Here is a 16997-nt window from a genome sequence, read left to right on the forward strand (position 1 = left end):
TCAATTAATATGATGTCCAGATACCATACTTTCAAAAAAATTGAAACGAAATAAAAATATGATAAACGATGTTAACACAGTTGTAACAGTGACTTGTTTATCATTATTCAAGATAGGAAAAACATTTTTTAAGACCAGACCAAAAACAAATTAATACATAATATAAGTATTATCTCAAAAATTTGAATAGATTTGTGATATGATATAAAAAGACAAAGATTGGCTTAAAGAAAATAATAAATATGTTATAAAAAAGTAAAAAATATTTAACATTTAATGATGAGGGATGACTGATAAACCTATTTATTTAGACAGAATTGGGTGTCTTTGATTGGCAGCAACATGCTTTGGTGACAAAATTCGCCGATTTTAAGAAGCGGAAATTTCGAGGTTTACGGTGTACTTAACTTACAACAAAGAATCAAAAGGGCGGGTCTTAGGTCGTTATATCCAAAGAATACTAATTAAATAATATCTTACCAATAGTAAGTAATAAATAACTATAACTGATAACTGGACTAGTTCACAACAAATGAGATAATTTTTTTTAATTAAAAAACTATATGATATGGAATATACATAGGAATATTATTATATTATTTTTCCAATTATAATATAATTTTGAGTGATAATATATGAGTGCCGTGACAGACATCATAAAACATAGTTAATATATAATGTTATGTCGATCCCATTTAGATGGTTTCTAAAAATTTGTAATGGAAAACAATCTGCAGCCTCTTTGGAGGGATTGGGCTATTAGCCTTTATACATTAATTTCCACTTTGGCTGCATAAGCTTACCTTTTTCAAACTAGTATGTGTAGGACAAAATTTCGCACATTGTTTAGCTAAGGAATGAAATTAGGAAGAACAGAAATAAGAGAATATAAGAAATATATATAATTTTTATAAATTAAAAATTGTATATTTACTTTACTATATGTGTAGAAGAATAAATGACTCTTTTTATTTTCTCGTTATAGTAAATGTCTTAAATTGGCAAGATAAAATGGAAGAGGAGTAATAATAGAAGATGGTGTTAAGGTCTTACACAGCTGCAGAAATGTTGAGAATTGAATACGATAGCACAAGCTTATAAATGAGATAAAAAGAAGTTATCCCAAACTAAGATATTCAAAACTGTAATGTGAATTTCTTTTCAAAATTTTGGTAGTGTATGAAGAAAATATGGTGGTACATCAAGAAAGAGTCACATTTACTCTCGTTTCTTTTATTTTGGGTCGTGGGTCCTCCATGGAATTAAAAAAATAAAATAAGAGTGGATGAGTTGAATAAAAGACAATGACTAATCAAATTTCATTTTCTTTCCTTTCCTTTTAATCAACAAAGTCTTGGTATATTTCTAGAATGAAAATGTGGATGAGTTGAATATTTCAATTTGCAAGCTCCAATAGACTCGTTTTATATAACTTATAGTCTATGTATGTGGATTATCGAGTGAACTTACTCACTCTTATACTCTACATAACTTTATTTTTTGTATATTCTTTTATTGTTGTGTATAATTATTTATGTGTTAAATATGCTTCAATATTTGAGAATTTTTTTATTAATGTCATATTGGTTTATTCTATTTATTGTTGAAAATTGATTGTAATAATCATGTTACTCTATCTTTAATTAAGAAATATTTATATTTATTGACACTTATATATCTACATATACAAAATTAGATATTTTTATTTTACTTCAATCTATTTTCTTCACAACATATTTCTACTTACATATAATATATAAGAAATTTAATATGTGAATTTTTTTTCAAATTTTAAATATAATTTTACTTTCTAATAAGTTATTGTCCTTAATAAGATAATATTAGGTATCGTTACCAATTCTGACAGACTATATATGTTTAGTTCCAAAGTTCATTAATTATTTATTATATCATGTAAAATTTTATTAAAATACAAAGATAATATAAATGAATATAAAAAAGGAAGAACCACATCAAAGCAAGATAAAAATTTACACTTCAAAAATATAGATAAAAAATATAACAATTATAAAAAAAATCTAAATAAATTCATAAAGATAAAATTACACCGTTTATTCTTTATAAATAAAATTCAAATTAATTAATTTATTATCACAATTATTTATTTTACAAAAAATGAAAAACATTAAAAAACTTTGAAAAATATATACTTACAAAAGTGTAACTACTAACATCGTATTCCTCTAATACTCTAAGAATCACTTATTCTTCCAATAAATTATGACAAATTAAAGTAAAATTACTCTGAAACCAAGATCTCTAAAAGTTTTTCCTCAAAACATGCATCAAAGCATAAATAATTCCTCATAAACTCACTATAAATTGAAGTTTTTATCTTTAAAAAAAAAACAGAAAAAGTATTCATGTATTCATTCCAACTTCTCTAAAATATTAACACATGTAGCTAACAGGAAAATACTTAGTATATATCTTTAGTATTCACCTTAAGTCAATTAAGAGATGAAATTTGTTATATCGTATCTATAAATGAAACTATCATCCTACAATCCCTAGTTTGAATATTAAAAATTTTCAACATTAGGGAATTAAAGATAATTTTACTCATGTGTTTATTATATTTATTTTCATAAATACACACCAACTTTTTAATTTGAAAAATAACACAAATAAAAGTAATTGAATTTTGAAATCTATTATGCTTTTTCATCCGCCAAACTATCTAGATAACTACAATAATAAACTACGAGACTAAATTGAAAGAGAAAACCTGTAAATCCTAAAAGAATTATTTCAATCATTTCCATGATTGCATAACAATAAAATATTGAAATAACAAATTAGCGAAAAAAATCAAAATTATATCCATATCAATAGGACATAAAAGCATAAAACCACACTCCTATTGTGAACCTCAAAATTAATAAATAAATAACCATACAACAACTTCTAGAGAACAAGGTTTTAATTGGTGACATAACATCTAACCAAATCAAAATTTTCCAATCCACAAATTTCATATCAAAAGAGTAATAGTTTTTATTAACTTTTTGAAAAAACACACAAGTATCATCTAAAATCTAGTTATATACACTTTGATCTCACTAACCATTAAAGAAGTAAAATCATATAAACTAACACAAAAGAAAAAAAAAATTGTAAATACATGATTAAGTCAAATTAACATAAGAGTATAACCTTATCAAAATAAAGAACTACAACTAATTTAAATATATAAATGTGAAAACAACTTTGTTAATTTTAAAGATTAATACAATTATCCTTATTTAGTCGGTATTGAAAAAATATTTAGATATACAATTATAATAAAACATTGTTAATAAAAAAATTGATATATATTAATTTTTTTAAGTTTAATTACTCGTTTAGTTTCCAATTTAATAAAAAAAAATTCAAATTGATCTTTATTTTTTAAAAACTTTAATTACCTCTTAACTATTGAAAAATAAAATTCTCAAGCATTTTTTTTAAGTTATTAGTGATGTTAAGAAAATGTCATGTGTCAAACTATGATATTTTTTTTTTAAGTATTATTTTTTTTTTATAAAAAATGTTGTTGTCACATTTGAAGTTTCTATTATGATATGTGATACTGTTTTTAAAAACAAAGATCATATTAAATTTTTTTACTAAGTTTTTTTTAATATGAAATAATAACGATAAATTATACTTAGACAAGGCAAATAAAATAGATACTAAAACTTATATCAGTCGGTTACCGGTTACAAAACATGTCAGCATTGTCATTACTAGAGACAAAATAATGTGATTAATGTTTAATGCTAGTTGCATTTATATTAACATATAAAGAATACCAATTTTGGTAGTTGTTGTAGCTGAGTACTTTTTTTCCAATTATATCTTTATTATTTTAGCAAATATTGTTTGTAATAATTATTATTTTATTATGATAATTTTTTTCATTATTTTACAAATATACATGTATATGCATGTGTGCGAGGAAAAAAAATATGATATTAATGTTTTGATTTAACATTAAATTAGAAATCGAGTCTAAAGTCACTTTATGTATATTTGTGTTTCTTCAACTAGGTTGTAAATTTGAAATTTTAATTTTGATTGGTTTTCAATTTTAGAAAATAATGGATTTATTTATTTTTATCTAACTATGTTAATTTTTGTTTGATATGATAAATTGTGTTTCATTAAGACATATGACCTGTTGACACGTTACTTACTATATGTTGTCCACATGGAAAAGAATAATTTTGTAAATTATATTAAAAAGAAATGTATTTTTTCAGTATTAATTTTTGTCCTTATGTATTTATGTTATGTCACACATTAAATTAGATGAGAGACTAAATCTATTATCTCTCAAACAAAATCAAAATTTAAAGTAAGACTCAATTGTAATTCTGAGTTATCATTGAAGGATAAAAACTATATTTAAGTATTTTTTAAAGACACACTTTTGTCGTCTAAAGTATTTACATCAATATCTAATTTTTATTTTTACGAGCACATTACATAAAATTCAGAGTAGTGGTATAAAATAATTCTAATTATTTTTTTCTATCATTTAATACTATTTATCACGTTTACATTTTTTTTTTGTAATTTAAAATTAAAAGTTAGATATTGATGAATGAGTTTTTGTGGGTTTTAATTAAGTAGCCAATGGAATGAATCCCTTCGGGGAGAAGGCGTCAGATGCGTCAACTCGGGAATCTGAGTTCCCTTTCCAACAGCTAGTCTATTTAAAACTTTATATTCAATACACTACTCACACATGTATTTCCGTACCTAATATTTTCACATCTTCAAATTTAATTTAATTAATTTTAGCTACAGCACAGGACCAATGACTCGTGTTCATTACCCTACCGTTTTTACGGTCCAGTCATTATTTAGGATTAGTTTGACCCAAGGATAAAATGGTGAAAAAGAAAACAAAATAAACAATAGGTGTGTTTTGTGTTTGTCTCCAGATTAGTTCAAAAACCCAAAAGAAACCAATCATAATCAATTCACAATACAAAATGTAAAAGTTTGTGATATTATAATGAATAATTCGAATATAATTCTTATTACTTAAAAAACCGTAACATAAAAAGCTAAAGAGTATGATTTCATTGCGACTTCATCAATTGATATCACCTCTGATGTAATTGATGTAACAGAAAAAAAAATATTATTCATAAATATACTTATTAAATGAATTTTAAAAATGAAGGTAAAGAATAAATTTTCTGAAAATGTAAATTAAAGTCGAAAATTTTAAATTAAAATAAAAATCAATATAAAAACTTTAAAAAAATTATATTTTCAGAATAAAATAGATTACAAATCATCAATTTTGAAATCATTTATTTTTGTTTTTTTAATATAGATATTAGTAAAAATTAATAAAATTAAAATATTTATAATAGCTTGCTTTTTTGCTTCGTAAGTTATCGAAGTTTCAACTTTCTTCATGCTTTCTTTCCACGTACCTTCCCTTAAGTACGGAAAAGTGTTTCTAAAACCATAACTTTCTTTTTTATGCCTTTAAATAGAGTGAGTATTTCACTTCTCCTTCATCGACCACTGCATTCCCCTCTGTTCTGTTCTGTTCAATTCCCCTGCTCGTCCCTCAGAAATTGAAAATAAGCTCTTCTTTTCCATGGCAACCAGAAAAGACAAAGCCATAGGCATTGACTTGGGAACCACCTATAGCTGCGTGGCAGTGTGGCAACACAACCGCGTCGAGGTGATTCCTAACGACCAAGGCAACCGCACCACCCCTTCCTATGTTGCTTTCAACGACACTCAAAGGTTGTTGGGTGATGCTGCCATGAACCAGCGTTGCATGAATCCGCAAAACACTGTCTTCGACGCCAAACGTTTGATCGGACGAAGATTCTCCGACCAGTCCGTTCAGCAAGACTTGAAGCTCTGGCCCTTTAAGGTTGTCCCGGGTTCTAGGGACAAGCCCATGATTTCTGTCAGATACAGAGATGAAGAGAAGAACCTTGCAGCAGAAGAGATATCTTCCATGGTGCTGTTTAAGATGAAGGAGGTTGCCGAAGCCTATCTGGGTCACGCGGTGAATGATGCGGTGATCACTGTCCCTGCTTATTTCAGCAACGCGCAGAGACAAGCCACTAAGGATGCTGGGAAAATCGCGGGTTTGAACGTGTTGAGGATCATCAACGAGCCAACCGCAGCAGCTATAGCATACGGCTTAGACAAGAAAGGATGGAGAGAGGGTGAGCAGAACGTGCTCGTGTTTGATCTCGGCGGTGGTACTTTTGACGTTTCATTGGTGACAATTGATGAAGGGATGTTTAAGGTTAAGGCCACGGTGGGAGATACTCATTTGGGTGGTGTGGATTTTGACAACAATTTGGTGAACTATCTTGTGAGCATCTTCAAGAGAAGGTACAAGAAGGATATTGCTGAAAACCCCAAGTCTCTTGGAAGGTTGAGGTTAGCGTGCGAGAAGGCCAAGAGGATACTCTCTTCGAGCTCTCAAACAACGATAGAGCTTGATTCTTTATGTGGAGGGGTTGATCTACATGCAATTCTAACAAGGGCGTTGTTCGAGGAATTGAACAGGGAGTTGTTTATGAAGTGTATGGAGACAGTGGAGAAGTGCCTTGTTGAGGCAAGGGTTGACAAAAGCAGAGTCCATGAGTTAGTTCTTGTAGGTGGGTCTACTAGAATTCCAAAAGTACAAGAACTTCTGAAGGACATGTTCAGCGTAAATGGCAAAGGTAAAGAGCTTTGCAAAAGCATTAACCCTGATGAGGCAGTGGCGTACGGTGCGGCGGTTCAGGCCGCGATTTTGGGAGGCGAAGGGGACAAGAAGATTGAGGACTTGTTGTTGTTAGATGTGATGCCTCTTAGTCTTGGAATTGAAACTGGTGGTGGTGACATGTCGGTGTTGATTCCGAAGAACACCATGATCCCCACCAAGAAAGAGAGCGTTTTCTCGACGTTTTCTGATAATCAAACGAGCGTTTTGATTAAAGTTTACGAGGGGGAGGAAGCTAAGACAGAGGACAACTTCCTTCTTGGGAAGTTTGAGCTATCTGGGTTCGCTCCATCGCCAAGGGGGGGTCCACAGATAAATGTTGGGTTTGACGTGGATGTTGATGGCATTGTGGAGGTCACTGCTAAGGATAGGAGCACGGGGTTGAAAAAAAAGATCACGATCACTAACAAGCATGGGAGGTTGAGTTCCGAAGAGATGAGGAGGATGGTGAGAGAAGCAGAGAGGTATAAGGCAGAGGATGAGGAAGCGAAGAAGAAAGTGATGGCCAAGAACTTGCTGGAGAATTATGCTTTTAAAATGAGGGATCGAGTGAAGAATCTGGAGAAGGTGGTGGAGGCGACCATAGAATGGCTCGACACAAACCAATTGGCTGAAGCCGATGAGTTTGAGTACAAGATGCAGGAGTTGGAAGAAAGGGTTTCCAAGTTTATGTAATGGTTGTGAACCATTTTACTATTGATCGAGTCCGAAGCCATGTAAAATAGTTCTAGCTTTGTTAACTCGATCTACCAGTTTGTCTAAAATCTAGTTTATGCGTTTAAGTTAGTAAATTTGTATGGATCAAATGAATGGAATGTTGTTTGTTAATTATTGACCTTTTGCGATGGTTCTTATGGAATGCACTGCTCATAATCCATAATTCATTGTTTCACTTTTTTCATAAGCATATGTAGTCATGGCATGTGATGTTGCTAAGCCGAGGCCAGTAACATTTCCTTTGGGTAATTATAGTTTCATACTTCAAACCTAGTTACAAATCCGGAACCAGTTAAATCGAGTCAGATTGATGTTAAGATAATATACTTTCCATTTGGATTGATTTGATTTCACCTTTGCGTGGTTTAATTTTTATTTATGAGATTCATATATATCCAATAATAATCACTGACCAATTAACATAATTTCTCAGCTAATCCGTGCTCCAAAGTGTAGTTTAGTAACACTCATGAGTCAGTTTGTATAGAAGGGGAATAAAATAATTTAGATAGAGATTGAAATATGGTGAGTTGTGGAAAATACGGCTTTGAATTAATTTTGACTAAATATATTTTTTTTTAGGACAATGATATTAAAACACTATTTTTTTACACTATTTTGACACTGCATACGTGTCAAGATGTGATTGGACGATTTCAAATTAAAAAGTTGAGACAGAAGTATATTTGGAAGAGAAAAACCAAAGTTTATTTTTTAATTTGAAATCTTCCAATCACATTTTGACACGTGTGCAGTGTCAAAATGGTGTTAAAATTTTATTTTCCTTTTCTTTTATTACTTCGAATGGGAAAAGCTAACGTTCCACTTAAGTTAATAAAAAATCTATAACATCCTCTCATGGCTCTTCTTGATGTTTGGATAAAAGTAAAAGCTGAGTGATGTAAAAACAAAACAAAAAGAAATGTCCTTTTCTTGAAAAATAATCAGAACAGAAAGGACCAAAAGACAGGGGAAAAAACAAAGGCGAATTGAATCAGTGAAATTTTGTGGTTGTGATTAAATATTAACTCCTTAGCTAACAAGTAGACAAAGTGGAAAACGAAACCTAAATTTCTAACCTATTTTCAGTTGTAATACAAGTAGACTTGTACTTCACTAGTTCTATCTTAGCGAGGACTTTGACGTCAGAAATGCTTTAATTCGAACGAAACTTTTTACACAAAAAAAGTGGAAAATTTTGTAAAGGACAAAAAAACCAGGATATCTTTTAGGAAAATTATTAAAAGAAATCCAAAATTAGTATGAAATGTCTTTTTTATTTTACTATTTTAGTTTAAAATTTGATAAAATTTAATAACTAAAATATTAAATAAGTATTATGTTAATGAAAAATAGTGGAGAAAGAGATTTTGTTGCTTAAAATTATTTTTTTAATTAATATACAATGTGTATATGTAGTTTTTTGTTTGTTCAAACAACCAGTACGAAATTTATTTACTTTTATTCTTATTTATAGGACCAAAGTAATTTCTTTTACTTCTATATATATATAATAATTCATGAATAAGTTTCACATATATTTTATTATTTACTTATATACACTAATATAATATTGTTATAAAACATGAGTAAATAAAGAAGGTTCACATAAATAAATATACTTATTAACTAACAAAAATTTCAAAAAAAAAAAAACTTATTCCGTGGTAGTTTTAATTTGTATTAATATAAAAAAAATTAAAGTTAATTAATAGAATTTACAAGTAGAAACCTAATCTTATGAATTGGTTTTGTTATATATATATATATGTAAACTTTAGCTTATTTACAGTATATTTAAACTTCACCTTATTCACAGTATACAGTAGGATGGGTTTTGAAAGAGGACAAATTTACGTAACTGGTACAAAATTTATTTTTTTCTTAACTTCCGTAATTAAGTCTCTAAATACAAGATTTGGACCTTATTTAGTTATGTCATCATACACTACATATTGTGTCAAATATTTTTCTCCTTACTTTTATATCTTCTAAAACTTGGAATATACCTCTTTTAGGAAGAATTGATGTTTTTTCATGTTTGTCTAAAAATTATGAAAATAATTATGATTTTTTTTCTTGATTCCAAAATTTGCCTAAGCACCTCATACGCTCATTTGTTTACTCTTGGGCATTTTTTTTAAACCTTTTTTTTTTAAGTACAAAAATAAACTCCTCCAAAATTATTCATATGAATATATACTCATTCATTATTTCTACCTCAGAATTCAATTTTCGGATAGACAAATTCTAACATCTTGAATAGTGATTTTTCATGAACAATTATCATAGTATAGTTTTTCAATACAAATAACCACTATTCCCATATTAAAATTTGGCTCTACATAAATCTAGTCATATAAACAGTAAATAAATATAAAGTTTGGAAGTGCTCATTTGTTTCATTTTAAAAATATAAATTTATTTGAAGAAAAAAAAAGTTGTCAACTTTCAACTTGTACATGAATATATGTTGTTCGTATCATTGCTTATAACTATTTTCTCCAGATAATGCCTTATAAAATAAATTTTCCATATAGATCCGTTACAAAATAATTTCTAAAATGGGATGTTTATTGTGTAGATTGGGAATTTAGTTTGCAGTAAGTCGAATTCTCACCTTTGATTTGCAGCTTTGAGGAGAGAAGCTGTATAGAATTTGGTCTCTCGAAACTTGAATTTTGAGTGGGATTTAAATTTTTTAGGTAGGGGAGGGGAGAAAAAAATTAAAAGAAAAAAAAAATTGATTGATTTTAGAAAAATAAATAAATCAATTAACTAAAAATTTGAAAAATAAATTATAATTGATTTCAAAGAATAATAAAAAATAAGGAATTTTTTAAAGAGGACAATTTCATTAAATTGGGACAAATTTCATTATTCAATTCCATCTCTCAAATAAAAATTTATTCTTATTTTCATTTTATATTTAATAGGTATAAAATTTTGTCTTATTTCTACCTTCACCTATGATTTGTATTACGTATTAAATTATTTGATCTAGGAAAATTGAAAATATACAATTTAAACATAACTACACAAAGTATATAAAAAAAATTGCATAATTAAAGGTTGTGATAGAAAGAAAATAATATAAAAAAATATGTGGATTTTGCAAATATTAAACACATCAAACAATTAAAAAAACAATTAAAAAAGCAGAAAAAATATATAACAAAAAGACAGCAAAAAATAAAGATTAAAAAAATTAACCTAATAAATTAGAAATATTTTAATAATTTAAACAAGATAAAAACAATATAAGTATTATATATATATATATATATATATATATATATATATATATATATATATATATATATATATATATATTACAGCCATCAAAATGGGTCACAATCCATGAGTCAACCCGACTCACCACGGGTCAGTTTAACATTATTTTTTGAAGTAAAATTTGTTTAAATTTGAAAATAGGAAGTTTGTAATTTTTTTATTTAAAAAAACCTCAAATTAAATAGACTAGTGAGCCAACCCGACCCACCAACCCGTGGTAGGTCGAGGCGGGTTCAGATTTTTCTGACTCGCTAATAAATGAACCGGATTGAGTGACCAACCCGTGATGGACCGGACCGAGTCGAGCCAGATTTCCATTTTAACAACTCTAATTAATATATATATATATATATATATATATATATATATATATATTATTCGTATCCAATTTAAAAAACTAAACATTATTCATACCAATCCTTATATCTAGTTACTACTATATTTTTTTAATAAAGATACTTATTGAGTTCGGAATTCGGAGTTCGGACAATATAGGTCTATCATATCAAATTATTACCATTTGAATTGTATTGGTATTAGAGAATGAAATCTAAAAGAAAAAGTATAATATTTTATAACAATGTTATTATTTATAATATTTTATAACAATATTATTATTTATAATATTTTATTACAATATAATTATTTATAGTATTATTTTTAAAGTTATTTAAAAAACGAAGTATGAAATCTATAATAAGTTAAAACATAAATTTTAATTATTAAATTTATATAAAAAAATTAAATACTTAAAAATATTATTGAGGAAAAAAATTGAACGATTGAAATATTACAAACAAGGAGGATTTTGCTAGACAATAATTAAAAAACAAATAGAACATTTACTACGATAACCAATTTTTATCATATGTAACATCTAAAATTAGTAAATTTATACTACTAATATATATAACTATATGTATATGTATTTGTTGTCCTCCATGAAACCATGATATATTTCTAAAAAATTATAAACTTTTCAACTAATGAAAAATCTATATAATACAAAACTATATATTTATGCAACAAATATATTTTAACCGATCATTAATAGATTCACTATTTCGTAATTCACGTACTCGCATTATGTTCAATTTAAATATGACATACAATCATTGCAAACTGATAAATAACACACCAACACATAATAAAAAGTAAGCTATTGTACATCTAAATCAGGTTACTTATCAAATTTAACATTAATCCACACTAACCATTCATTCTTTCAACATTTCACACTTTATATTGAATCATTAATAGCATAAAAAATATCATACATCAAAGGCATCCATGACTCTTCCATACACATATATACATATGACACGAGATTTCCAAATAACTTAGTGTGTTAAGTACAATATAAGATCATGTATCTGTCATACTCACTCCTATCTCTCAAGGATTATGACTATATCATAATAGAGTCACATCCTCTACCAAAGAACATATATAATATTTGATTCTTTTACCAAATATACAGATGATGACCTTCTTCAATTTTCACACTAAATATCTTTCTTTACATGAATCTAATACTTAGTACAATCATGATAGTCTTACTTCAAATCCGACTTCAATACACTCCACCCATCACATAACATAATAACATTCCTACCTTAAAAATCATTACCCTCTCATCATTTCATATCATTCATATGAAATCACAATGCAAACAATAAACAATTTAAAACATATTTAAACATTCAGGAATTAATATTCTTGTTAGGCGAAAACATATATGGCTTAGTGAGTGTTCAATGGAATAAGACTCGTCGAGTGACCACATCACTCACCTAACGAGAATATAAAATTGATGCTCTCTGACTCAGCACTTGTTCAATGACCTAGAAGTTCACCCAACGAGACTCACTCAGCTAGTAAGACAAACACACACATTGCTCTCGAGTCTTTTTACATTTTCCTATTTGCTCAACTATGCTTTTACTTGCTCAACGAGTATATCTCTTGGCACCACTTATAACAAGCTCGCCTAAAGAGGATTAACTCAACTAGAGAGGAATAACTCACGTAGGAGCAATAGCTCACCCAACTAGTAAAAGTATTGGAACTCTTTGTAATGTAGATTTTGTACTATCGCTTAGCGAGTCATATACTCGCCTAACGAGTTTACATATTTTTTACAAAACAAATCCAAATTGATTGTGCTCTAAATCAACATGTTTATGCGTTTTACTTATTTTTCAGTTAAAAACAGTCTTTTGATACTTTTATCAAAACATCAAACAAATCAAAAGAAATCACACAAACAATCATACATTTTACAAGTATAAAAAACTCATATTACATATAATCAATTCAAATATCAATCCTCTAAAAATGTTATTTTAAATAATTCTTTACACAACAATTTATAATATTCTACAATCACACACAAATTACAACCCATTATATAGTCATAAATTTAAATTTAAAATTAAACACTACACTTTTAGGTATTTTCTAGGTTTTTATACAATTTTTTACTCATTTTTAACAAATTACAATATAATTTAAATTAAATTTCTTATTTTTTCCCTTTTCTAAATCAATTAAAATTACTTCCATTTTCTTTATTTATCTTTCCCCTTAAACGAATTCCATTTTCCCATAATTAATTTTATTTTATCATGTCAATTGAATCTATTTCAAATTTTCATCTCATTTCCCTTTTTTTTTCATCAATGTATTATCCTTTTTTATGTTTTTCTCTTCTTCTTTCTTTTTCTACCCTTTTCGTGAGATATATGAATAATAATAAGAATAATAAAATGTGAAAAAAAAGTTACCAAAACATCTTTAAAACACTTTATAAGACTAATCTTTTATCTCTCTTAACGAATAGACCATATTCACCCAAAGATAACGAAATGATTGGATGAAAATATTTTTGTTAAAGGTTTAATTATAAATTCTCCTTTTAAAGTTACAAATTTATTTTCTCTAAAATTGTATACTAACTTTTTCTTCTTTATATATTATTATTTTTTATTTTAGTTCATATCATTGTGATATTTTTTTAATTCCTTTGATTAAAATGTGATAAAAATTATTAGCAAAAATAAAAAATATTTTTAAAAGTAGAAACTAACAATAATTTTAATCGTAGATATGAATTACCAATTTAATCTTTCATAGATAAGATAAGCCTTTATCGTATAACCATTTCCTGTGATTCTAAAAGGGCCCTTCTCTTTTTCGGAAACCTCCTTCTCTCTAGCACAGTTTTCTTAAAATTGCTTTCCAAGCAGGTTCCGAAATTCTGAAATCAAGGGTTTTTGAAATTCAACTATCACATTCTTATACCTATACCTACACACTTGCCGTTCAATTAATCTCCTTTCTGTGTTTACCTACTCTCTTCTCTCAACTGCTAAGCTTTGCCATGGCTACCAAAAAAGTCAAACCCATTGGCATTGACTTGGGCACAACCTATAGCTGCGTAGCAGTGTGGCAAGACAGCCGTGTCCAAGTCATTTCCAACGACCAAGGCAACCGCACTACCCCTTCCTACGTTGCCTTCACCGACACTCAGAGGTTGTTGGGCGATGATGCCATGAATCAGCGATTCAAGAACCCTCACAACACTGTCTTCGATGCCAAACGTTTGATCGGTCGCAGATTCTCTGACATGTCTGTTCAGCAAGACATGAAGCTCTGGCCCTTTAAGGTTGTCCCTGGGACCAGAGACAAACCAATGATTGCGATCACCTACAAAGGCGAAGAGAAGCACCTTGCAGCAGAAGAGATATCTTCCATGGTGCTGTTTAAGATGAAGGAGGTCGCGGAATCCTATTTGGGTCACGCAGTAAGGGATGCAGTTATCACTGTCCCTGCTTACTTCAGCAACGCGCAGAGACAAGCGACAAAGGATGCTGGGAAAATCGCTGGTTTGAATGTGTTGAGGATCATCAACGAGCCAACCGCAGCTGCTATTGCTTATGGATTGGACAGGAAAGGATTCAGAGAGGGTGATCAGAACGTCCTTGTGTTTGATCTCGGAGGTGGAACATTTGATGTTTCCTTGGTGACAATTGATGAAGGGATGTTTAAGGTTAAGGCCACGGTGGGAGATACTCATTTGGGTGGTGTGGATTTTGATAACAAATTGGTGAACCATCTTGTGAATGTGTTTAGAGAGAAATACGGGAAGGATATTTGTGGGAACGCGAAATCTTTGGTAAGATTAAGGTCAGCATGCGAGAAAGCTAAGAGGATTCTGTCTTCGACTTCCCAGACCATGATAGAGCTCGATTCTTTATATGAAGGGATTGATCTATATGCCTCTGTTACGAGGGCCTTGTTCGAGGAACTGAACAAAGACTTGTTCATTAAGTGTAAGGAGACAGTGGAAAAGTGCCTGGTTGAGGCCAAGGTTGACAAGAGCCAAGTTCATGAGATCGTTCTTGTCGGTGGATCCACTAGAATTCCAAAGGTACAGCAACTTCTGAAGGACATGTTCAGCGTCAACGGTATCATCAAAGAGCTTTGCAAAAGCATCAACCCTGACGAGGCCGTGGCGTACGGTGCTGCAGTTCAGGCAGCAATTTTGAGCGGTGAAGGAGATAAAAAGGTGGAGGAATTGTTGTTATTGGACGTGATGCCACTCAGTCTCGGAATTGAGGGTGCTGGTGGTGCCATGTCAGTGTTAATCCCCAAGAACACCATGATCCCCACCAAAAAGGAGAGGGTTTGCTCGACCTTGTACGACAATCAGAAAAGCGTCACGATCAAAGTGTTTGAGGGAGAACGAGGCATGGTAAAAGACAACTTCTTTCTCGGCAAGTTTGTCCTCCATGGGTTCGAGCCATCGCTAAAGGGAGTCCCACAAATCAACGTTAGCTTTGACGTGGACGCAGATGGCATTGTGGAGGTGACGGCGGAAGATAAAGCCACGGGGCTAAAGAAAAAGATAGTGATCAATAACAAGCAAGGAAGGTTGAACCCGGAAGAGATCAGAAAAATGGTGAGGGATTCAAAGAAGTATAAGGCAGAGGATGAGGTGGGGAAGAGGAAGATGAAGGCAAAGAACGCACTTGAGAATTTCGCTTATGAAATGAGGGAGAGAGCGAGAAGGATCGAAGAGGCAGTGGAAGAAACCATAGAGTGGCTAGAGAATAACCAATTAGCAGAGATAGAGGAGTTTGAGTACAAGAAGCAGGAGCTAGGAAGGTATCTAAAAGATGATCCCAATCCGAATAATACCTCAAATTCTGAGGTTAAGGTTCCTATATGGTGTACATGGAGATGTCCACCCAGTGGGTGGGTTTGTCTGAACACGGATGGGTCGGTGTTTGAGAACCGTCGAACAGGGTGTAGCAGAGGTGCGTGCGGGGGTCTAGTTCGAGATTCCGCAGGATGTTTTCTAGGTGGTTTCGGTGTTAATTTGGGGCCGACATCAGTGACGTTAGCAGAGTTGTGGGGGGTTGTTCACGGTCTGAAGTTAGCGTGGGATCTTGGTTGTAAGAAGGTGAAGGTGGATATTGATTCGAGCCATGCCCTTGGTCTCGTTAGGCACTGTCCAGTGGGTAACGACCCAGCGTTTGCGGTGGTTCAGGAGATCAGTGAGCTTGTTCGGAAGGATTGGTTGGTGGAGTTCTCCCACGTGTTTAGAGAATCTAATCGTGCGGCTGATCGCTTGGCGCACTTGGGACACTCCCACTCTTTGGAAGCGGGTGGGAAGCGATTTTCGGTTCCTCCATCTGCCATTGTTGATATTCTTCGAGATGACTTGGCAGGTCTTGCAAAGCAACGTGGCGTTCCTTAGTGCGGTTTAATATGTATTTACTCATCCATGGTTATGAGTTTTTTTTTTAAAAAAAAACTTTTCTTCTTTTATGACGCCACTGTGCTTGTAATCATTTGTCCATTAACTATAAATTAAGCATATAATTATGAGTACAAATACACCAGATCACACTCAACAAATTCTCAAAAACATAAATTTGGTCAAAATTTCTATAAATGTTATTTTAAATTTAAAATATATAATTTAGATAAGTAAGAGTTTTAAGAATTTGTTTAAGGATAAGTAAATATATAAGGAATTATTTAATTATATATATATATATATATATATATATATATATATATATTAAAATTAAGATAATAAAATGGGTTAATCTGGTCTATTTAAGTTAGTGTGATATTGGTTCTGTAAGATCCATGAAAAATATCTATTTTTATAAATATAAGTGAATTTTAAAAAGGAAAAAAAAAATATATATAT

The 16997-nt window shown here is 30.3% G+C and overlaps 2 protein-coding genes across 2 annotated transcripts; both read left to right on the forward strand.

Moving 5' to 3' along the window:
• Positions 1–5421: 5421 nt before the first annotated feature.
• LOC106776136 (heat shock 70 kDa protein) lies at positions 5422–7652 on the forward strand. Its single transcript, XM_014663482.2, has one exon. The coding sequence runs from the start codon at positions 5627–5629 to the stop codon at positions 7433–7435; it is 1809 nt and encodes a 602-aa protein (XP_014518968.1). The 5' UTR covers positions 5422–5626; the 3' UTR covers positions 7436–7652.
• A 6269-nt stretch (positions 7653–13921) lies between these two features.
• Positions 13922–16609, forward strand: LOC106776058 (heat shock 70 kDa protein). Its single transcript, XM_014663360.2, has one exon. It carries the CDS (start codon positions 14154–14156, stop codon positions 16533–16535), a length of 2382 nt encoding a protein of 793 aa, XP_014518846.1. The 5' UTR covers positions 13922–14153; the 3' UTR covers positions 16536–16609.
• The last annotated feature ends 388 nt before the right edge of the window (positions 16610–16997 follow it).

Source organism: Vigna radiata, chromosome 10 (assembly GCF_000741045.1).
Source record: "Vigna radiata var. radiata cultivar VC1973A chromosome 10, Vradiata_ver6, whole genome shotgun sequence".
Taxonomy (NCBI): domain Eukaryota; kingdom Viridiplantae; phylum Streptophyta; class Magnoliopsida; order Fabales; family Fabaceae; genus Vigna; species Vigna radiata.